Raw genomic sequence first — 24,794 nt, forward strand, 5'->3', positions numbered from 1 at the left:
CAGTGTCCTGATAATTGTAATAACTTGTTCTGCTAATTCAAAAGTGCCAGAAAAAAGGAACCTTTATCATTTATATAAATTTAAAGAAGTGGTTCCCCACTTCTACTGCTTACTCATAAACACTGAACTATCAGCGTTTGCAGAAGAATAAAACTGAATATTATTTACCCAGTAAAGACACTATAAAACTGCTACAGCATTGTTTAGAAAGCTTCACAGAAAAATAAAATTCCACAGAACAATAAACCAACACCATTAATAAAGTTAATTTTTCCTCCAGAAAAACATATACTGCACACACTTCTAGGAGCTGTATAGTAATTTGTTCAGAAACTGTGAGCTCATGTTACACTAACATCTATTTAAAAGCTTGTAGCCAAATATTTTACAAAATACTAGTCTAGAACATATAACTAGGTAAGTTAGTTAGCTGTCATCACTTTTTAGCAAACAAAACTGAAACGGTGTGTTCGGGGGGTTTTTTTTTTTGGTCTTTTACCTTGAATGGATTGTTCAGCCTACCTCAAATTAAACCCAGAGGCAATGTTAATAAATGCTCGATGATAATGTATGGAAGGAATATTTACAACTACCAACTAATGTCTGAGACACTTGCAAAGTGCATTCCACCAGCATTTCTATTTCCACAGCAAGCATTTCAAAAGATCATTTGTGAAAACTTCCAAAAATTTATGTTTGATGCAGTAGTGACTTTTTGTAAACTATGCTCACTCTTTAAAACAGGACGCTTTCTCCTCCCTGCAGCAAAATCCGCAGAACATAAACACAAAATAATTAAAATATTACGAGTACTTAGCTTTACATAAATACACATCATTGTATTTTTAAAATGTGTCTTACTGCCTTATGGAAACAGATGGAACATTGCATTTTATTTGAAACGCATTCTGTATTAAGAGGTATAGTAGAGACCTCTTAAGATATAAATGACTTTAAAATTTAACAACTAATCAAATGAAAGTCAAGCTTACTTTCTTCCTTGAACTACATCATTTTCTTTGCATGGATTAATAGATCAATTATAGCAGCTTTTGGAATACTTACATGTGATACCTTTACAGGAGGTGGCTGGATAACCTGCATTCTACATCTCGAGGATTGCACAACCTTCAGGTTTAAGATATGCCTTTTCTTAAAATCAGATTGTATTCTAACAAAACCCACTGGCAATGGTCACTGCAAAACCAATTCAATGTAATTGCCACAGCATGATGTTAGATTTGCAGAGATAGTTTTGACCAACTGTGTACCGCATTTTAAAAGACTCATTTCCAAGCAATTTTAATTTCAGATAACATAGCTCAGATCTTCAACAAGCTGGCTATTTACTTCTGTAACAACATGCATAGGAAGAGACTGAAAAGTACATACATATTTTAGAAGTGCCATACTAAAAGATTTCTAATAACCATTTTTTCTAAATAAAAACAAAAAAAGTTTAAAGAACTTATTAAAGTGCAAATACCTTCTTCAACTGCTGTTCCTTAAAGCACCGTACAGTCCTGGCTGGTTCAGAAATTAAGTTTTTATAGTTTTCACAGATATTGAGTCGGGACTGGGCCACTTGCATCGTGCCTTCTAAAAGCGATTTCCAAACTGAGTACGTGCTCCTAAAATAATGAAACACAGAAAGGTTGTGGGAAGAAAGGGAGGCCAGGCGTTACACTGAAAATATGGGTTGGTTTACATAACAGTAGCATACATCCTTCCAAGGACTGCTTTTAAAAATAACGCTAAAGCACAATCCTTCATGCTGATCTAGCAAATATCTGCACTTTTAACAAAAATTTAACTGAAGTTCTACTAAAAGTAAAAATTTTCCCTCCTGTCCCTGTTTTGTGATTTGATTTTTGGGCAAACATTTTCGGTTGAACCTGTTGCTCCAATGGAACAGACATTACAGAACCCAGCAGCCAAAGCCAGATCAGATGTTGACAATTTTTGATAGTATCATGGATTTTATGATTTTCGGCATCTTGCAATCAAGCAAATAGTTACAGACTGCTCATCAGTTTTGCCTCAGCTAGCTGCAGTTTCTTCATCACGTGTAACAGGCCAAAGATAACCACCGTAGCTGTGTAGTGAGCTTTGCAGGGCCCCAATAATTCACCACAAAAGCTCAGAAGTGCCCAAGTCAGAAGGAGAAGGTGCAGCAGGGAGAGCGGGGGAAGAAGACGACAAGATCTCCCCTGCAGCTGGCAGAAAGGAAAGATTGCTGGAGCTTGCAGAGCCCAAGTACTTGGTGATAGGGAGGGAGGGGGCGGCAGGTACTTGGAGGAGACCTCCGGGCACTATAGGTGTATCTGATGGCACGAAAGGCTTGCTGAGTGGGGAGCAAACGGCAGGTGGGAGGGGTCTGTGTGTTATGGGAGCATTTTATATACACTTAAGACTGATAATTCAGTATACTTCTTCTTAGACACATAAGTGGTGTGAAGGTACTGAAAGTCCAAAACACAAATCTACCAACAATATCTTCCTATTTGAAATAAAACTTGTCAGAATACAAAGAACACATTAAAATAAAATATCTTAAAACTTTTCCAAAATATTTAGGAGGTACTATTCAAAAGTGGGAGGCATTCATCAACTGAGCCATTTCTGTTTTCATGTTATGATCTACCTTTCATGTTAATGAAACTTTGTAAGTTTTGTAAACAACTGTTTCTTGCTTTGCCTCCTCCTTGCTGTCAGATGTGATCTTCATGAAGAATGCCCTCCTAACAAGAAATTTGTTGCTGTTTTTTCCTATGAAGAAATCCACACGCTTATTACTCTAACCTTAAAGCTATTTACTAAAATATGTATTCAGATACAAGCCTTAATACCCAAACAAGGTGCACAATTACAGTTTTTGTCCTGTCTTGCCATTTTGTTTTTCCTATCTTCCTAAATTATTCAAGTAATAAACATCTATTTAAAACTAATCTCAGAATTTCAGGGGAAAACAAAGCTTCGTGTTTAACTGGCAATGCTCTACAACAAAGAAAAAAATAACTTTAACTACAGAAGAGCAGTGTTTCATTGTTGAGTACAATAAATTATACAAATTGAAATTATAAAGATAGCTATGTCGAGATATCCAACTGTTAAATTACCTGTAATCACTTCGTTCATCAGCTTTTATTCCAAGCCAGTCCTTCTTTAAGTATTGGCTAGCCAGCTTCTGAATGCTCTGTTAAAAGAAGGGAAAAAAAAAAAGTTAAAAATAAGAGGTACCTAAAATAACATTTTTGCTCCTCTATCAGACAAATGATAACCCGACATATAAAGAAGCAATCAATCTATAGCATTACCAAACTACTACCATGTAAGACCGTTATTTTTACTCCTTTTTACATTTTTGTTTGACTTTAGTTTCTGTTGAGAACAATTAATGAGTTTCATGTTAATATTTTAAATCAGGAGGGTCTCTAGCTGAGAGCTATACCTGCACACCTCAGCTCTGAAAATATTTCTGCGTGTGACTAACCCCAGCGAGACCAATAATACAGAAGATGTTTGAGCAGTGTGTGGCACAATCAGAGGCAGGAATACTGCAAGTAAAATGCCTCAATTTGTCACAGCTGTAAGAATCAAAATTTTTATTTAACTGAATGAGGACATGGGGTTCTGAGAAGCAGTAAAATATCTGGTCATTTATGTGCCCAAATCAAAATGCCCAACTTGGACCATTCAAGGTTGCACTGTTATCAGTGAACTGAAGAAGCTCTATTGCTCATAGGATCAGGCCTTTACTCAGAGGATTACAATAGACTAGAGATTAAAAAATGCAGTTCACTTTTAATTATTAATGTTAATTACGCTCTTCAGTCTCTGTGTTTCACTTTGCATGGTCTCAGAAAATCAATAACCACATTTTCATATTCAAGCTCAGAGAGCAGCAAAATTTAATTTGTAAACAACGCAAGGGAGGGGGAGTCACTGTCGCAGCAGTCCCTCCTTCGGCTTGTAATCTCATTTAACAGTATATATCGCTTATGAATTGAGTACCATCACATGGAAAAGAGGATGTATATTACCCAACTCACGGAGTTGGATAATGGGTTTATGAACACTCAGCAGCGTTCCTGCTTCTTCAAAAGAGCCATCACCGGAGAAGCACTCTCCAGCTTTTGTATAAAAGTCTATTTAGCAAAGAAGTGGGAGACCTGGGTTGAAATGCCCCTTCCAGCTAAGAAAAATTAACCCTACAGATGCTTTCCAGAAGAGTGCATCCTGAGGAAAAGCCTGGGGTGAGACATCTTCGCATCCGACCCACTCAATGGAAGGCACGGCGCAGCATCACTTGTTTACACTTTCCATACTGTATTTAAGATGCTATCACCTGCTAGGACAGCCTTGACGTTCTCTTAGAGAAAAATACCAGAAATATCTCAAAAAGCACAACCAGATTTCATTCTTAACAGCCCATTTGATGCTAAAAATTTATTACCAAGTTTACAATCTGATTGACACTTTCACATAGAAAAATGTTAATTGTTGCTAATATATCATTAGTAGAAAACTTATGTTCCCACATATTAAATATATCTATTTCACCTTAGAGTCCAAATCCAACTGCTCTGAACCGATTTGCTGAGCTGGGTACCAGTTTTTGGTGTTAACGATGGTTACGGGTTTATGCTAATAGTCCTTCTGAAGCCAATTGTTGAGAGCTGTTATTTCCCATTCTGAGCTTCCACGTCTTCCCAAGTTACCTTCCCTGATTTCCACTGCACTTTTTGCTCAGTTAAGGACCATTTTCAAATTCCATGTCGATATTTCATCGTGGAATATGAAATACATGAATATACCTGTTCAGGTATACAGTCAGCAATTCTTTTGATAGGTAAAGTTATGCTTGTAACTATAAATTCTTGCATTTCCACTGCAGTTTCCTCCATTTTTTTAAAAAGATGCACAAATTGCATTAGGTAGCTGTTAAAAAAAAACAGATAAAAGGAAAAATAATATTTCCTTTAACTCTAGCAGAGCAATTTGTGATGAGATTTGGACCTTTATTAAATACCCTCACCTGGTGCTATTGTCGTGTTTCCATCCCTTCTGCCTCAGACTCCACTTACGAGATCTGCCCCAAGATGCTGAACAAACATTCACAAACACACTAACCACAAAAAAAGCTCCCTGGCAGTTGAGGACAAGCTACATCACAATCAAAGATGCAAAAAAGTCACAACAGGGATAAATAAAGCCATTTTTGTACACAGAAATCCTATTACTGATGTCAGCAAATCAACTATAAAACTAGCGGGATTAACCATTTATTTCTAAACTGAACAAGCTCGCCACCGAAATCAATGAAACATCGACAAGAGCGCTCCAGCTGCATAGCGAAGATGCCTGATCATTTAGTATTTATTCATGAAAACGGATAAACCACACGTTGGCAAATGTACGGTTTTTAATTAGACCGGTACAGTAGGTTTGCTTTCTTAAACTTTATGCTGAATGTAACCTTTTTGTATGAGATCCTCGCTTGTTCTGTTCTCAGTAACACTTCTTGTTTTGCTATACCGAAACAAAGAATGCCACTGTTGGGCTCAAGCGGGGAAGTCAACTGATTGTTTAACCTTTGGCATCGCCCGACTTTGCCCGCAGCCTAGGAGCGTGCTTGTTTCTTCCTTGAAGGTGCACATCAATCATGTTTAATGGGCTTGAGATAATGATATTTAAATGCAAGAATAAATTTGCAGAGAGGCAAGAACAGAAGTCCGCGCAGAATGCTCTCCTGATTTCAATATTGCTGATGACACATTTCCTTAATATTTATTTAAAAGTAACTTTAAAGAAAGGGACAGAGCTTCACTGAGTGAAGGCGCTATCAAAAATTACAACGTAAATCCCCATCCAAAGTTGAGTGAAATCCATAAAACCTCTCCTTCCTCTCAGTCTTGTTGGGCTACAGACAGTTGGAGCGTCACAACTTAAAATCCTGTTCAGGAGAAGCAATATTGCGAGGTCGGTGTATCTGCATCCCCAGCTGCCGCATGGCTCGTGAGCCCTGTGTCCCTCCACGTACCGTGCAAAGGCACGGGCCTGCCTTCAAAACCTTTGATATCTGAAGAAACACTAAAACAATTTTTACTATAAATATGTAAAACCGTAGTTCACCAATACTACAATAACAGTCTGCTCTCTGATGGCTGTGAAACAAGAAGGTTTTTTGATTTAATTTTTCCACTTCATTCTAAGGTGTGTATCATTGAATTTGAATAAAAGTTCAGTTAATTATTTTTGAATGGTAATAACAATCAATTTATTTTAAAGTACACTATTTTTAATCAGTAATTATTGACATGAAAGGTCAAAAATGTCTGAAATCCCCTGCAAGCACTGTGCAACCTCTGCTCACCCTTTGTCGCAAGAAATGTACTTGGTTACTCCACTTGCATGTGTTATCAACACATTAAGCAGGATTTAGAAAGACCAAATATAAAATAGTGTAAACAGACTGGCCGTCACATAAACCGAATTTTAACTCATCTGAAGATGACACATATCCTTCCTCCATGTCTTGGTTTTCCCTTCCCGCCCCCCCCAACAAAACGCATGTTGCATCGTTAAGCTACAAACACGTTAATCTTACACATTCATGGGTACTTCAACTGTTTGCAAATCTGCCTAACAGATGGATGGATGGGACATAAAATTATGTCAATCAATCATCCAAGGAATCAACACCTAGAAATGAAATTCTGCTGAACGGAAAGACCATCAAAAAAATCAGCACAGTTTCATGTATGCTCAAATTCCTATTTCCCAGTGCTGCAGCTCCTATTTCATGTTCTCTATTACCAGATCTTACCTCCAGTCTATTTATTGGTATTTTCTAATAAGGCCAGTTGTGATAGATATTGAGGGAGAGAAAAAAAAAGTATATAATACTTAGAATACTAGCAGAAAGTAAGTAATTACCGACAAAAAAGGAAAGAGAGAGATGTCGCAAATTAAAAGATCATTGATAGAAAAGTATGCGGCTTTTAAAAAGATATATTAACAATGCTTTTCAAAGTAGTCCTAAGATCTTTATCTGTAATAATTAAGAGGTGCTGATGACAGCCCAGTCCCCTAAAACCTATTATTGATTGTAGAAAGCATGGTAGGCACTAGCTGATGCAACACTGAGTTTTGGAAAATATCTATCAACAGGATAAATTTAGAGTTCTTTTTCACTTAGGTGGTTTCAATATCTTGCATCGTTTTAATCATTTCTCTTCATCAGAGCAGAATCCATCAACCAACCCCTTATAACTTTTGTGTCTACAAACACATCTACACTCTGCTATTATTGTTTCAGCAAAAAGGAACCTTTAATTGAGGACCGAGAAATACTGCCGTCTGAGTACTCTCTAATATTCAGCGATCCAAGGAACTCCAACGCAGGCTGTAAGCAAACAGCCCAAACAATCCCTCCGAGTGGGGAAAAAGGAAATGAATGGCAGAAAAAGCCCAGCCAGAAGGTAAGGCCTTAGGCAACTCGCTAAATCTGAGGCTGGCAGACGAGACGGGCATATGGACAGCAGCTGCTGTAACAAGTCTATGACTGAACAGCTTCCTTCGGCCGTGCCGTTTGCAGCAGTGCTGGGACCCTGAAACAGCAGTGACGGAGAAGATGCAAAGGAGAATTAAAGCAGGAGAAAAGGGAAGAGTTCCTACCTGAAGCCAAGTCTGAGTTGGGAAGATGATGTCCCATATGTTTAATATCCATTATCTATCACATGATAGTTAACACACTATTTTTCTAGTTTGAAAAGCAACTTTTCCAAGCACTGATCACTGACAAGTGACAAAAAATAATGCTTTCTTTTTTTCCCCATGGACACATGCGTGGCAATTTGCTTGACTGATCCTCGAGATCACTGCCTACGCATTATGCGCCGCAGCAGCAGCTTTCTGACATTATTTTGTTCACTAAGTGGCATTATTTTGTTTGCTAAGTACCCTTCTGGCAGGCAAACACTCCACAAGGGAGAGGTTTTTAGCATCTCTCTGGGACTTGACTTCTCTGGGAAGAGAGAGGTTACTCCCAATTCAACTGACTTCACAGAAGTTTGGAAGCCAGTTGTACTATTCAACACCTGCAACTTATGGTTCTCCAATAGCAGCAAGAAAAAGTAATCGTTCTATTATGTATCAATTCTTATTATCAGACCAATCCACTGCTTTCGCACAAGAGAGCTTTCTTTTGTTTCATTTTTAAATGAAAAAAAAAAAGTTCAGTAATGTTGGACCATTATGATTGTGAGTTGCATGTGAGATGGAAAATTCATTTCAGTACTGCTGGTTCTTCAAAATACTGAAAGTTACATTAAGACTTTCTTGCCATTGTAAAAACAGCAGTTTGACTGATATCAGGTATTTTTAAAATCACATTTTCAGTTGTAGGAGAGTAAGACTGGCTGAGAATGAAGAGAAACTGCCATATACAGAGAACCCTCCAAAACCAGAAGCAAAAAAACCCACGCAACTGCGTTACATTAAATTTCTACACTTTGAAGAATGCTTCTACTACAAAAATGAAAAAAATTAGGTGCATCCAAAAAAGACATTTCAGATGCTCGTGCTTCCCTGATGCTCTCAGATTCTTTTCTTAAATCAGTAAGATTTTACATAACTTTAGCTAGCTCAGTGAGTCTGACTCACTGAAACAGCGAGATACTTAGTGCCAAAAATTTCGTAGACAACTTTATCAATCATACAGATGTTTTTTTCACAAGCTTGAAGAGTAACTTGAAACATATTTTATGCTGTTGCCAATCTCTTCAAAACATTTGGACACGGAGAAGAGAACATGTGGGAGTGGAAAACGCAATGCAGTCTGCGTGGGGAGAAGAGGACTCCAGCTCCTGAATAGAGAAGAACAATTTAGTCTCAATATTAAATTCCAAGATAGTTATTAAGTGTTCACAGCAATTATTTAAAGTGGTATTTTATTTACTAGAGCTAGATTCAATAAAACCTTTCATGATTTAATGAGAATGAACTCTGTTCAGCATGGACTCAATTCAGAGGTTCCACGCAGGATATGACTTGGTCCAATTTACATTATAAGCTGACGACAAAAACACTGTCAGACACAATTATTTTGCTCGGAGCTTACACAGGGCCTTAGGCAACGAGACCGTGACTAAAGCGCTGCTGCAGCACAAATAAAAATGAAAACAAACCACGTAACAGGCAGCACATGGACTTCTACTGTGCATCCTAATACCTTCTAAAAGGCCCAGATCAAAACTATGCCGAGACTGTTTATCTGCATTGCTTTTAATAGGGTTAAACGATCGATAAAAGAGGTTTCTGTGTGCCTGCAGCATCAATTGCAAAACTCCCCAGAAACAATATGAAAGGCTGATTATCTAATGTAAAGCTGCATCTCTAATCATGTCGCTTCTCCTTCCTGGAGATGGGGTATCCCTCCTACCATTAGATGATTCCAGTTCCAGAAAATACGGAGTTTCATTCTTTCATTCGCAATTTCTTTCCAAGCTGCTCCATTTCTCTTTTTTTTTTTTGATATTTGAACCATGACAAGAAGGCAAAGGGGGAAGGGGAAAAAAAAAAGGAAAGCTGAAAAATGAATTTACAGCAGTTAAATATCCTCCCGCATTCACAGGACACTCACATGGGGCACTCTTGCAATCAGGTTTAGCAAAGGAACGGTCAGATCTCGTTTGTCATGGGTTTTGTTAGTTTGTTAAGGTAAGAGTTAAAACCATTATTTCACTGGAAGCATGTTAATTCTTTCCAAAACATCTTGCTTCTAGAGTTTAGCATTATTTTCTATATTCAAGCCATAAAAGAGATAAAAAAAATAAAATAAACCCCCAAGAATTGCTTATTTTCTGGTAGAAGTAGTATCTGTGAGATCCTACAGAAAGGAAAGGCAAAAGGCCATCCACATGATAGTCCCCCAGATTCAAAGAGGAATGATCCTACACCAGTGAAGACCATGGATAAGATTGTGGAGTCTTATCCCAATCCGTAACTATTTGTATACTATTTTTGCTTAATATCACTTATGGCAATTTGCAGCATGCTATACAGTGGATAAACCAAAAAAAATTACAACACACTTTTTAGTGTTTCAAGACTTCCTTAATGCTTTAGAGTAAACATGTGCCTCCTCATTCAAACCTGAATTTTTCAGTCTTAATTTGTAACGTGCTTATTTTCTTTGCCGTTTATGATTTTCACTGTCTCTCCTCTGGTCTCTCTCTAGCTGGTCCAAATCTTCCTTGAAACGTAGGAGTCAACACTTAAAAGACAGTATGCTGATTTTCCAGGCTGGTTTTGAACTTCAGTACTGTTGGCAGACTCACCTGCTGTCCATCCTGAGGCAATATCAGTAAATTTAATATGCATGCATCCTACTCCATCCTCCAGGCTATTAATGATAACGCTGACTACTACCAGATTAAGGACAGGCCTTAAGAAACCTCATTCATTTTAAGAAAGAGCTGTTTGATATCTACATGATTTTCCAAATGTTTTTCATCACGGTTTTGTCATTTTATCCAGACCACATTTCCCTAGCATGCATTTTAGACGACCACATGAAAGAATCAATAACCTCCCTAGAGTCAAGACACCTAACACCTTCTCTATTTACAGACCTGTTACCCTGCAACAGCAAAAAAGAAGTCAAAGAATCATACCAAATTGGTGTTAAGCGTTTTTTCTTAACACTTCTATTTGTTGCTGCAATGCTTTTCTAGGAATTTAAACTAACCAGAATGATACATAACTTAACTCTTCCTCCCTCGGCACTCCTTTTAAAAAAAAACTGGCACTAAGTTTGCCCCTTTTTTCAAAGGTTTCAAAGTTGTCAAAGACAACACTCACAGCTTTCAGACGGGAAATTATCGGAGGCTAAATCCTCTGCAGCCAAGCTGACTGGACCTAGAGCCAATTCAGATTTATTCATCAAAATACCCTCTAACCTATTATATTCCTGATCTTTCATCAGGCCAAGATAGATATATAACCTAGGGATTAATATGAGCTAATCTACCTACAGTGCTCTACTTCACTTGGCAAAAAATAAATGTTGGAAGTTTCTTTATCTGTGTATCTCCCGTTATTAAGAATATCCTGACAGATTAGTTCAACAAATTTTAAGTAATAAAACCATACTTTACTAAGCTTCAAACTGTTTGCTTTTTCTCCAAGTTCTCTTGTCTTTGGCTTCCAAATTTTAGGATTTTAGGCACTCAAAAAAAAAATTGTCATCTTCATGATGTGGCACCATGTCTATAACTAAATTGCAGATCCTTCCAACTCTGAGCAAGTTACAAACCAGAATAAAACCAGTTACAATGACCAAGCTAAGTATTCATCTGTATAAATTATTTTCACTTTCTACATTTTACATCTTAAATTGCTAAACTAGAGATATGTTGCCATTCAGAAACATTCCAGGTTATTTTTAAGGCCTTTTGCTAAATTACTCCTAAAAAACGTCTACGTTGATGCAAAACTGTCTTACTGCACGGTCCACTATTTCAACATGTTCTCTCTTCTGAATCCACTGTAGGGTTGCCTGACTGGTATTGAGAGCCGGCTTCAAGTTTAGGGACTCTCTTCTTGCAGATACAGCAATTTTTAGCTCCACAACCTATGAGGAGGTACAATATGCCAAGCAAACAGACATCCTCCATCTCTCCAAGACACCAACAGAAACAGAAGCAGGGTTGAACAGAATACCCCCCAGACTTTGAGTTTGAAATGTGGGAAACGGCTAAGAATTTTTTTTAGTCTTCAAAATATAAGTAGCTTGTGTTTAGATCATATACAATTACTCTTCCCTATACTTGGAATAACTTTTTCTAGATTGTGAGGCTGTTCGTCATAAACCTAAATACAGAGTCCTTTTTCATAGCTAGCTTTCTTGAAGTTGCTATGAAACTGTTAGAAAACCTCAGGAAAGGGCAGAGCCTTAGATTACATTAAAAGAATTCAGAAGGTTCCCACCACATCACTCTTCTGTGTGGCTGAACGCAGATTAGCAGCTCTGGAGAAGAAATTTGTTTGCCTCTTGGTTCAAAAGTCTCTGCTTCTGGAGCAAATCCCCACTCCTGATAGATAAACCAAAGTCCTGTTTAGTATTACTGAATGGGGTACCATTGCTTTACACAGTTTCTTATAAAGTAGATGTCTTTTCCATCATACTGCACTAGACAACACAATTTTTGCTGAGTTCATTTTATACTTTTAGGTAAACTTTTAGCAACTTTGGGTCTTGGCTAGCACATCTAGACATTGAGGACAAAGCCTCTGAAATCCATTTAGTATTCCATGAACATTCAGCATAGAGAATGACTGCTGAGTTTTTGTTAGATGAACGTGCTTTCTATCAGCAAGTGTTAGAAAGTGTCAGGGGCCACACTGCAACAGAAAGGTCTGCAGAACCCTGTATCTGTAGATGGAAGATACTTTACCTTCAGACCCCACAAAGCAGAGGTAAGAAGTGCCAGCACCGTAATTTAACTAACCCCCGACAGTGAAGACGACTGCTGTTTCTTCCAAAACTTCTTTCTCAACCAGCGTTTGGGAGGAATGTGCTAAGATGACAGCAGAGAAGTGCTACCAGCTCTGCGGCTCACAGCCAGCCACGCAGACTTCTGCAGCTCACGCAGCCACTCAAAACTGTTCAAATTATTCAAGACCTTCTCAGAGCTCCAGAATAGCTGGGAATCAAGAGGGCACAAAATATGTGATTTATAAAGATTTCCTTGCTCTAAGTTCTGAGGTGCAGGTCATATAAAACTGGTATGGAAAGACTGAAGAGAATGAAGTCATGGCTAAACATCTGTTTTTCTCCATTTACAGGTCTGATTGCTAGTGTTAATTGAAAGTGAAGTTTCTCAGGACGCAGCATAGAATCATAGAATAGAATCATAGAATCATAGAATCATACAGGTTGGAAAAGACCTCTAGATCATCGTGTCCAACCGTCAACCCAACACCACCATGCCCACTACACCATGTCCCTAAGGGCCTCATCTACACGTCTTTTAAATACGTCCAGGGATGGTGACTCCACCACTTCCCTGGGCAGCCTGTTCCAAGGCCTAACCACTCTTTCAGTAAAGAAATTTTTCCTAATGTCCAATAGTAGTTTGGTTTGGAAGGGACCTTCAAAGGTCATCTAGTCCAACCCTCTGCAATGAGCAGGGACATCTTCAACTAGATCTAGATCAGGTTGCTCAGAGCCCCGTCCAGCCTGACCTGGAATGTTTAAATGAATGTTTGAATGTTAAGCATCTTCACCTATGCAAAATATAATCTAAATACCACCTGTGAAAGTGATAGTAAAAAAGCAGTTGTATCATTCACTCAAAAGAGGAACTACTTTCACACTGACTGGACCCACCAGTCTCCCCCGCTCCCTGTGAAATAAATGCCACATCCTTCCTCTGTCTCAAACAAGTCGTTTGCACAAACCTTATCGAGCAAGTGCTGCCTGTGAAGAAGGAGATGGAAGAGATCCGTATCACTTCCTCACCATCGTTTTCTGCCCTTTTAAGGGATATAAGCCAAAAGCACAAACAGGTGCTATTTAATACGACTTTGAAGGCACTTGATGTGGGGTTTGAACTAGCGCTGCTGTCCAACAGAGGTATTTTTCCCCTCTGCACAACTTTCTGTTTGAACTGCTGAGAAATATCACTTGCCGCAAGTACAAAATTGACTCTATGGACTCCTAAAATGCTGATCGCCTCCTTCCCCCCCACCCAAATGGGGGCCCCATGTTGGTGGAGAGAAAGATGGACAAGGATCATGATCTGGTGCTGTGGGAAAAAGCAAAGCACCAATTAGGACCAAAAAAAAAAAAAAGCAACAGCTTCTCAGATTCTCACCTTCCCCATAATTATCTCCACAAGTTCTGTTTTGCTGAGTGAGACCATAACCCGGCACTTCCCAGTTTTGTAATGTGTGAGGATTTAGTGTAGTTTTAAATTCTAAATTTCCTGTAATTCAGATCTTGGGTGGTTGATGGAGCACAGCAACAACTTCATCTTCTACAATATTTTTGTCTGGAGAATAATGTGGTAACCACTCCTCTACAAAACAGAAGAATCAGGACAGGATCTTGCAGGAACAGACTGAACTAGGGATTAAAAATTGACCTTAACTAGTTCACCTGCCCGATGAAGAATTTGAGAGAGAAAAACCTTATCATCCTTTCAGCGAAACAGCCCTAACAGCATCGATTTGCACCAGTGAATAGCCCCGCATGAGCACTTTCAACACACCACTGGAACCAGTTTCTGATTCAAGACACTTGCTAAAGAAAGTAGCAAAAAGGTTAATATAGCTTCGTACCCTCTCAAATTTGATAACCCATTCAGGCAGCTCTCCTACCCTCAATAACTTCAATCTGTCGTGGTCAACACTTGTAATTTTTCCTTCTAAAAAGGGAAATGCTTTCTTTACCACCCCAAAAAAAGAAAAAAGAAAAAAAAATTATATATTTATAATCTAACCAAATCCTTTTTGGAGGAGACTGGTCAAGCAATGTTGCCAGCTGACTCTAAGCCTGGTTTGTACAGGAACCTGAAAATCAAAACTTTTGCTTTCAAAATAGCACCTAGTGCTTGATGGCAGAGAAGTGGTTGAAAACAGGATAAGCACATTCTCACACTGTAAGTTCAAATGTGTTTTTTGAAGCGACTTAATGGTTGAGTCAATTCTGTAGCAATCTTCTGGGAGCTGAAAGGATCCCCATTCATGCAGATGCACAGGAAAACTAAGCAAAAGAAGAGAACTGTACAAGAATAAAAACACTAGGACACTGGATGGGACACTAAAAACATAGCAAGTAAGCCATAGTAGAATATAACATTACAGAATGTATATATTTTCTCACATAATTACATTAAAGTGTAGAAAGATATTAAAAGAAAGTATAGATTGAAAACACAGGCTGGAAATTATCTGAAAATATGATGATAAGATGACATACTAGATCAGTCATCCATAAAGACAGATTAAGCGACGATAAAAACAGACTCTTCAAAATTAGAGATTTACAGAGACTGTAGGAAAGAGAATTTTAAGAAAACTTGAAAAACACACATAACATCAAAAGTAGTATGTTAATTGAGGAAGTTCAGTTAAGGAAAATTCCACAGTCCAATTTTACGCCCTCTTGATCACAAGGTTATAAAACACACGTAGCTGAATTTTGACATGGTGAAAAACAGAGTTTCAGGAAAGAATTAAATAAATGGGAAGTTCAAATTAAAACCAGCTTTAAAAGCCTGCAAGCGCAGTATCACAGAAAAGTGAAAATATTCTAATAACTGCAGTCACTGTTTGAGACTATTAATAAAATGCAGAATTATGAACTAAGCAGCGTATGAACCTTACCTAAATTAAACGCATTAATCTTCAATTTATTTAAAGAAAACAGATGATATAAAAAAGCATATGATTGAGAACAATAGTTTAAGAGACTCGGGACAGGACAGGAGACAGAGAGGGTGATAATATCTGTTAAAACTAAATATTTATATTATCAAATACAGCTGAAACCCACAAAATAATCAGTAGCTACAAATTAAAGAAAGTAAATGTACAGCAATAGGCAAGTTAAGTTATCTGATATACTTATTAACAAACCCCTCACAGATATTAACATATAAGACCATGGTAGACACAAGTTAAGCATGACAGTGTCTTTCAGTGTAAGCCAAAACATATTCAGAATTGTTCTTGAAAACACTTCTAATTCAGTAGCTTCCATTGATATAAGTTAATATTAATGGTCAGCTAGAAAACATTTAGTACAGTGCCAGAAGAAATTGCAAAAATGTGTATTGGGATAAAGAAAAATGGAGTATTTATTAAGATCAACAAGAAGGATAAAAAATGAGATAACCCCAGTGAGGATCATATAGAGATATTTCTATAAATACAGGAATGTAATGATGCCAAAAGGAGTTCTCTGGCTTTATCAATAGCAGCAATGGCATCCCAGCCACCGAACTGGCGTATAAAGCTACACAACTCATCTCTTGAATCTGAAAGGTTATTGTATTTTCTAAAAAACTGCAGACAAATAAACCCATATCTGCCCAACAGATTCAGGGCATGCTAAAGCTACTTTTTGCCCCCAGGCAAGCACCACTCACTACAGATCAGCTCACCTGCATAACTGTCCCTCGATAATATGTCATACAGCTGAATTTCGGATGCTTTGGCAAAAGGTGACGTTTTGAAGAAATTAAGAGTACAGAGGAATACACAAGTTGGAGTTATTTATTAGTTGGGATGCGGGAATATAGACTTGGCATCTCTTAGTCTAGTTTAAGGTAACAACTTTGCTAAAATATCCCATGTACACGCAAACCAGCACACTTTGTATGTAACCTTAATATATTTGTCTGCTTTAAAATTACTTTGAACTAGTTCAAAAAGCAGTGAAATATTAGAAGAGCTAAAAAGACAGCATATAGGAATGTCGGAGTAAAACAAAGACTGGTTAGCGACCTCTCTATCTTGTTTCAGAGACAGACTGCTACTGAAAATTGTATTTAAGACTTCACCAAATCAGCCACAGAGCCTGGGATTGTAAAATTATGGTTCTCTCATAATCGTTGTGTGACTTCGCATTTATATTTATACATAACCCATAAACATGTTTGGGGTTATTTTTAAATAATGCCATTCACGAGAATTCAATTTTTGAATATTTAGTATTTTGGAACAGCGTAACAAGTGGAAATACTAGCATTTAATGTCATGGATATATTAGCATTGTAAGGAATCTCAGAAGGTGAGGAACTGCAAAACAATTCTGGCAGCTATTCCTTCCAAGTTATTAGAGCTCTTAATTGATGAATCTGAATGCTCATCTCCAACAGCATTTCTTGAAAGAGTCTGTATTTTATTGCACCAGAAACAGACTGGAAAACATCTCTTCTTTCCATTCTCCATCTGCAGAGGAATACATCCTATATTTACTTTTTTCTATGTTGTAAAAAACATTTCTGAATTTGTTTTATTCTCTGAAGTGCAGTTACCAGCCGTTTCTGAAGTTGCTCGGTGTTGTTCATTGTAAGTGTCTTCGCAACTGAGCAGGTCGGCACTTTCTATTCTGTGGGAACTTGTTAATTAAAGGTTCACATGATTACAAAGCATTGACACAGCTCCATGTTTTATGTAGCACAAAGCTTATTTTTTTTCCATCCTAAAACAGCTGGCAGATAACTATTAAATTTGTTGTGCTCCACATAATATTTATTGATCAGTTTATAACAACCAAAATGTTACGATTCTGAAGTTTATCACACTACCATGTCAAAACTGATTTTGCATTCGGTAATTTGCTTCCAAGCTTGTTATGTCTTCAGAATATGGAACTTGTAATTAGGTAATCTTTTATATTCAAATTTTATAAGTCGGTTTTTGGCATTAGTTTAAATGTGTACATCACATTGTGGGGGAAAACACAAACCTCTGCCTGAAAACACAATGCCATATTTTTAATCAATTTGGTATGTTTTGGTATTTGGTATATTTTGTTATTTGGTATGTCTGGCAAAATTTACATGAACAAATTTGACTCTGGAAATCATTATCCTCACTATTCAGACTTCACAGTTTTCTTGGTGGGGTTTTTTTACTAATATTTCTTGTCCATTCTGTTTCAAGTATTCTTTTTAAACACTAAACCCTGAAAGTCTACTTTTAGCACTGCTGAAATCTTACACCCTCTTATACAAGATGATGATGATGATAATAATAATAATAATAATAAAGATTGTGCACAGCCAGTTTCTACAGCTATATATTTATTAACTTATGTAGTGTGGGGCTAATTGAGCAAAGCACCTTTTCCTCAAGTATCTCGGAACACACATACTTGCATGGAAAATAGATCACCTAATTCTACATTCACACGGTGCAAGTGCTACTGGTACCCCCTTCCCGCCACAGCACCACCTTGCCTCAACCTGCCCCACAACCATCACAAATGGCCTAACCAATTAATGCAGTTTTCTCCAAGAAACTTTTACTTTCTGTAACAGTGCCCTTGATGCCAGACCTCTTTTAGGTTTGGTGAGGATTCCACATGTTCTCATTGGAAAAGGAGTATCCTGATAAGGACAAATTACAATGTTTATTATGAAAGATAGACATTAGATACGAACACTTACATAATTTATATGATAAAATTTAATGATGGGAGGAGGCAAAAGGCCAAATCTATCCAATTCAGCAGTCAAACAGCAATCATTTCCAAATCTTGCTCAGTACCATCTTCCCTTCCTCCACCCCCCCAGCTTACTTTCTTCCAACTAATACAACAGCCAAGAAAGAGGAAAGGTTTGCCACTGCTTGCCTAGTTATGAACAGATCACTAAAATAATTAATTGTAGTGTAAACACTACAACAGGCTGCTTCAGCCAGTAAATTTAATCTCCAGACTGATAGTTTTGGTTGGTTTCGAACAAATAAGTATGTATTAAAAGTACTGTTATGAATTTTAAGAGTAGAAGACAAAGAGACATAAAGATCTGCAAATTTTTAAAAACAAATGAAGATGATTCACTTTGGCTGGACAACTCTTTCAGCTGAAAAAACAACCCAATTTTTCTCTGGAAATCAGAATGAAAAGCGTGCATGCTTACATCTGCAAATAAGTTTTGGCATCATGATCCAGTTATGGAAAACAAAGGTTTAGACTTCCTAAGTAAAGCAGCTGCATTAATCTGCCAGCTTGAGGAGGAGGTAAGTATGAGTCCTGTCGTACCTAACACTATTTTCCACATTTGAGGTCAGCAGACACCGAAGCTACTTTCTTCTGCTAGTTAGTGAAGTTTGAAAATTGATGCAGGAGAAGGGACTGGTGAACTATTTCTCAATAATTTCAGTGGAGATAATGAGTTGTGGTGGAGAAAAGGAAGAATAAATACATTCTGGGTGAGGGGAATTCCATCTGTTCGGAAGAATCCGCATTCATCTAAGGACATAAAAACTGATGTGATAGTGTCCTGCAGGGAAAAACAGAAGAAACTAAGAACCTCAAGAAACATAATTTCAAGAGAAATGGAGCCAAGTTTTTTTCTGGTCTCTGACTGGCCTGCTCATGACAGCTGATCCGAAGCTGATGCGAGCTGATAACTGGATTAATGGGCCTTTAAGAATGAAGAAAATCTCACCTTGCACCTCCACAGGCAAGAGATTTTGGAAGCTATTCCCAACAAGAATAAAATACAAGTATTGTTTCCTTCCCGTAACTCCAAACTTCAGCCTTTATTATGCATCAGTCAGAGCAACACACCACTGATGACCTGGGACAGCTCAAATTTTTGCAATTTCTATTTTTCAACCAACAGAAGTTTCTTTGATCTTTCAGCTGAGCCAAGATGAAAAATGACATTCTCAAGAATCTTTAACCCATGGTCTACTACTCCAGTTAATGTCTAAGCCACTATCACTAGATTGCTACATCAAGTACTTGACGTTGCAGTTCATGAAATGCTAGATGCCAATGCAGCATTGAACTTCAAATGATGAGAAATTGTTTGCCTGAAATTGTCAACATTCATACCGCAAGATGACAGAGTTGAGCCAAGATTTCCCAACGCTGAATGCAAAATTGAATTTTACACTCCCGGGATGAACATAAAAATCAACCTCTAGAAAACTAAGCTTGCTGCTCCTCTCATGCTGATGGTGATAAGAAAGGAAGGCGGCTTCTCCGCACGTCCTGAGTCTTCTTGGTGTGGCAGCAGCAGCAGGTCCAGCTGTCCTGGAGAGGCAGTGGGGCTGCACTTGCCCCTTGCCCAACTATCTGCAGCTTTAGGCAACCACCTCCTTTGTGTGCCCTAAAGACATTTACATTCAACTGTGCAAAGGTCTGAATGCACAGGTTGCACTGTATTTTGCAATATCTCTCATTCTATCCCTGCAAATAGATTGAGACTTCTTTTTTTCTTTTTTAAGGAAGCAAACCAAATTCACTTTAGGTCCATGAAAATCATACGCCCTGCTTACTGAGAATCTTTGGGGGCTTTTTTCCATAGAGCGGTAAAAGTAAGCAACGCCCATGTTATCCATGAAGCTGCAAAAAGTTTGCTATGGAAGATCCCAGATGAATGTACTATGCCAAAACCACTGCCAATAATTAAACGAGGTCTAAAGGCGATCACTGATACCAGCATTCCCCAAGCAAGGTGGCTCCAAAGCTCATATCCAGCTTTTAAAAAGCAGCAGTGATTTTCAGGGATCGCAGTCTTTGTATTTCCCTTACCTAGAGCCCTTACCATACAAAATTTCCCACCTTCATAAGACTCCATATTAACTCTGAGTGGAAGTAGAATTTAACAGTAGTATTACTTAGTGCACAGCACTTTCCTAGAACGCCTGCCCTCATATATCCTACAGGTCATGCAAGAAACTTTTGAGATGACATCCACATTCCTTAATCTGGCCTTAAAAAGTATTAGTATACATTTCAGGGTTTTTACTGTATTTTATTTTGTCCTTTTTAAATCAAATAGTAGCAGAGACACAATGTAATCTTTGATCATAGATATTCAGATTATGCAAAATTATAAGTAAGGTTTGAGTAACCTTAAACTGTCTTTACCAGCATTTTAAGTTTAGCAAGGGTAAATTTGGTATCTGAAGATATCTTAGTACCTTAAATCAAGGGTATCTTTTAAAAAAAAGAAATCTCTGTTTTCAACAGGACAGAAGAGCAGGCAGTTGCAACTACTGCAGAGATGTTAAAAGTTGTGTTCACATTCAAACATCTGTAGCAAAAAAACCCCGCACAATTCAGGATACAGGTGCCAAAGCACTCACTAAGGGGAAAAACAGTCTATTAGAAAATATTTTTTCTCTGAAGTTATAAGGCAAGCCAACTCTTATAAGAGCTGCCAAGAGCATCCAAGTCCAACTCAGTTTGACTTCATTCATACAAAAAAAAAATTTCCTTCCTGCTCATTTAAGAAGGAATTCAACAGGAACAATTCAGAAAAAAAAAATCATCAAGCTAATCTCTGCACAGGAAACAAACTGGTGAAAACCAGCCAGAAGAGAAGGAAAGCTTGTCTTTGGGTATTTACAACACAAATTTATTCAGTCTCGATGTTTGCGAAGTACAGGTCCACCCACAGGAACTTTTTTAAATATATTTCCCCCCCCCATGAAACTCATGGACTTAGTATTATCAGACAAACAGAACAACTGAGAAAAGCAAGAAAATGCCCGGCGACGGGGGAAGCGGACCATCTGGTCTCTAACATGCTAACACAATAGGGAAGGAGTTGAGTTTGGCAGCTACGGACTGGAAAGCATATGGTACATTTCCTCTTAACTGGGCATTTTCTGGCTTTTCTCAGTTTGTGTCAGAACCTGAACAGACCTTGTGTAGTTTGTATTAAGCTTTCTCCTACTGAAAATTAAACCATAGAGAGCCTCAGAGTTCTTCGCTTTGGGCAATTTTGAAGCAGAGTAAGTAGGAAAAAAGTCTGAAAATCTCTGTAATCTTTCAAAATGGTTGTGTTGGTATTTTTGCTGCTTTCTGAATGGGTCATGTGCTAATTTGACATGCGACGTCTTCCTTATACTATTTAAAAAGAATAGATATGGCAAATGCCTTAGTCTGCTTTGCTTCCAGGTCATGTCAAATAAAAAAAAAAGGGGGGGGGGGAGCAGGGGGCTGGAAAAGGCAGGACTGAAATATGGCAGTAAAATCATACCAAGATTATTTGGGCTCAGAGTAAATTTATTCTTAAAAAAGCAAAGTTAATATTTTTATTTGTATATTTACTACAGTTACAAGACAAGCTCTCGAGCACTGAGTTTACTCATGTATCAGTAGAACAAATCAGAGAAGTCTGAAATTACCACAAACGGATTTAAAAGTCTAGGCTGGTAGCAAATATACTATATTTTAACATAAAATTAGCTGAGTACAGGACTGAAATGAGTTACTTGGAAACAGATTTGTATTTCACAGACACTCATCCTAGTATTAGAGAGAGCATCTCAGGTTTTTTGTCCATCCAGTTTATCATAAGGTTTTGCTTCAATGATAAGTGGAAGTTCTCAATTACATTTTCAGATCATCAATTTAAATGAGATAAATGCATACTGCTGAGGATTTTTCTACGTAGACTACTGTGGTGTCTGACAGCACCTCTGAATGGGTCAGCACTCTACAACATCAGGGCAGAAAGATACAGACCAAAACCTCCAAAAATCAAATATAGTAACAACTCCCCAAGTTTAAGACAAAAATTATATACAAAGATTAATCTAATGTAAATGAGCACAGGAGAGAATTAGACATTAGTTAACACAACACTGATCTCAGCACATCAGCACCTTAAATTAATTTGAGATTACAAAGCAGTTACGTGAAGTTGCACTATTTCATGCTGCAATATGTTCAGCTATTATGTACTCAAAGTAAGGTCTTGATGAGTATTTAGCACTACTTTTTTGTACCTAGCAGCAACTTTCACTTTGCAAAGATTAGTAGGTACTATTTTTATCCTTGTATCTAAAAAGATATAAGGATTAAAAAAATCTGCAACTTCCAGGAATAAGTATTAGCAACTACTACAACTTTATTCCAACAGGAATAGCCTTGCGCAAGCCTGCTTGAAAGCCACAAATTGTTCCTATCAAAGATGATGCAGACGAGCTGGAGGGAGGGGGAAAACTGCATCTGCAAAGATATGGCCAACAGAACTGGCTGACCCTTTCAGGTGCTGTGCCTTCTCAGCTGAAAAAAAATCTCAGTAGACTTTCAGGATGTAATCATGATGAAACAGCCATAAAATTAAGATTACTATGCATCAAATGTACAGCAGTAACTGTGTACATGGTCTTACCAGTGACAAATACAAGACTGGATTCATTCAGCGCAGAGTCAAACATTATTGCTGATCCAGCAGATGTGTTAAAAAAGTTATTGCTTGAGGGCAAACACAGCTACATGGTGATTGGCAGCTGGAGCTGAGCTCTGTGAACCTGTAGCTTTCCTACACTAAGCAGCACAGTTGAGCATTTTATTCTTCTGATGGCTTGACTGCTTGATGTTAATGGTAACTGCTTCAACCACTCCACTTTCTTCCAAAACCCTCGTGGCAGCTGACGGTGCCAGCCAAGAGCACACCAAGAGTAACCCAGGCTCGGCTGGTGCACAGAACCAGGTTACGGCATGGTAGCTTGACCATGAGCTCCGCTATTTCTTCCCTGAGAGTTGACTTTTAAGTTATCCATACATACAACAATGAACATCAGCATTACATCCAGCAAAGTCATTCTACGACTACCAATTCATCAAAGGTAGTATTTCGTATATGAATATTTGCATTTCAGTACCTTCAGAAAAAAACACCACAACTCAAATGGAAATACTCCAATCCTTAAAGCAGAAGTAATATTATCCAATTAAGCACACTTAAAGAGGGGAGGAAGGAGCTTTGGTAGAATTAAAATACGAAGGTTGAAAGTTTTTAGGAAAAAACCATTAAAATTTAATACTGATATTGGACGAGACACTGTGCAATGGAAGCCAGCTCCCTCAAAGTGGAGAGTCCTTGGAAAAAAGAGGTAAGTTTGATTGCAAAAAAGGAACAGACAGAATAAAGTAAGGAAAAGTGAATCCACGCTGTAATTCTGGAAACTGTGTGGCGGTTCAGAATTTAATTCAAAGCAGTATGAAAGAAAATACAGGTCTACATCTTGAATAATATCCTTGCAACCATCGGAATAAGCCAAAGAACAACTATTGAATATGATCATCAAAATGTCTCCTAATGTCTGTATAGTTTCAGAGTTAGAATAACAGCAGAACTATTTAAACTGAGCAAAGCAGCTGCTCATCGACTGCAGATGGAAGAGTGACATCCAAGAACGTTAGCAATACGCTTTATAAATATTTCTTCCCCAGACAAATGCTTAAAAGTCTATCGTTAGAAATTGCTCATAAATTTTTAATTTTATAACATTTATAACAATGGAAAAAACTTACAAAAAAACTCTTTTACTTATGAAAATGAAGATAGTGTTTACAGACAGTATTTTGTATGAGGGGCTCTGGACTGTATTTCTGCTTCTCCTTTGCCTTTGCACATCTTCAGACAACTCGGTCTAACAGCACTTCTGCACCTGAAAACCCAGGTGCACTTTTCTTTCTTTGATGTAGCAAAGGTTCGGCATCTTAGTATTTTTTTGTTAAATGTTAAACGACTAGAAATTATTTCGCTACAAGGTGTCCGTGTAATTTCTAAGAACAATCACTCATAAACACCAAGTATACTGAAATTATGATCTAGCAGATATGCAATTGCTTTCCTCCCTTCTCCAGTATTAAATTTTTTTCCTAGTTTAATATAGTACTTAAGGTTATAGAATATTAAAAAAGCAAATTCAACTGAAAGGAATTTAACAAATGTATCTGACAAGATTTGCAAAAAAATACTGTTATGTTCATTTTCTGCTTCACAAAGGTTTTTATGTATTCACAATACACTGTAGCCCTGAGAGATCTGAGCAAACTGTTTTATATAGGTAGCAACACAAAGCATCAATTAATAGATGACAAAGTCATCTGGTTCTGTATTCTCCACTGTTCTTCAAAGGAAAAATCATTTCTAACCTAAATATAGGCTTCATAGAAAGCACTGAAAGGTTAAACAAAAACCTCTTCAGTCAAAATGCTTACAACTCTTAAGACAGCAAGCTATAAATTATTAAGTAGCTTGTCTAATTGCTTCATGATGGCATCCAAAGATTCC

General features: G+C 37.7%; 1 protein-coding gene across 2 annotated transcripts in view; it reads right to left on the bottom strand.

The window, feature by feature from the left end:
- Nucleotides 1-24,794, bottom strand: part of FCHSD2 (FCH and double SH3 domains 2) — a 165,230-nt gene that overhangs the window by 75,154 nt on the left and 65,282 nt on the right. For both annotated transcript variants that reach the window (XM_075140363.1, XM_075140362.1), the window contains exons 4-5: nt 3,120-3,196; nt 1,487-1,631 (exon numbers count right to left, since the gene is read on the bottom strand). In XM_075140363.1, the coding sequence (XP_074996464.1) occupies nt 1,487-1,631; nt 3,120-3,196 (222 nt within the window). The remainder of the gene's footprint in view (nt 1-1,486; nt 1,632-3,119; nt 3,197-24,794) is intronic.

This window comes from Calonectris borealis, chromosome 1 (assembly GCF_964195595.1).
Source record: "Calonectris borealis chromosome 1, bCalBor7.hap1.2, whole genome shotgun sequence".
Classification (NCBI taxonomy): Eukaryota; Metazoa; Chordata; class Aves; order Procellariiformes; family Procellariidae; genus Calonectris; species Calonectris borealis.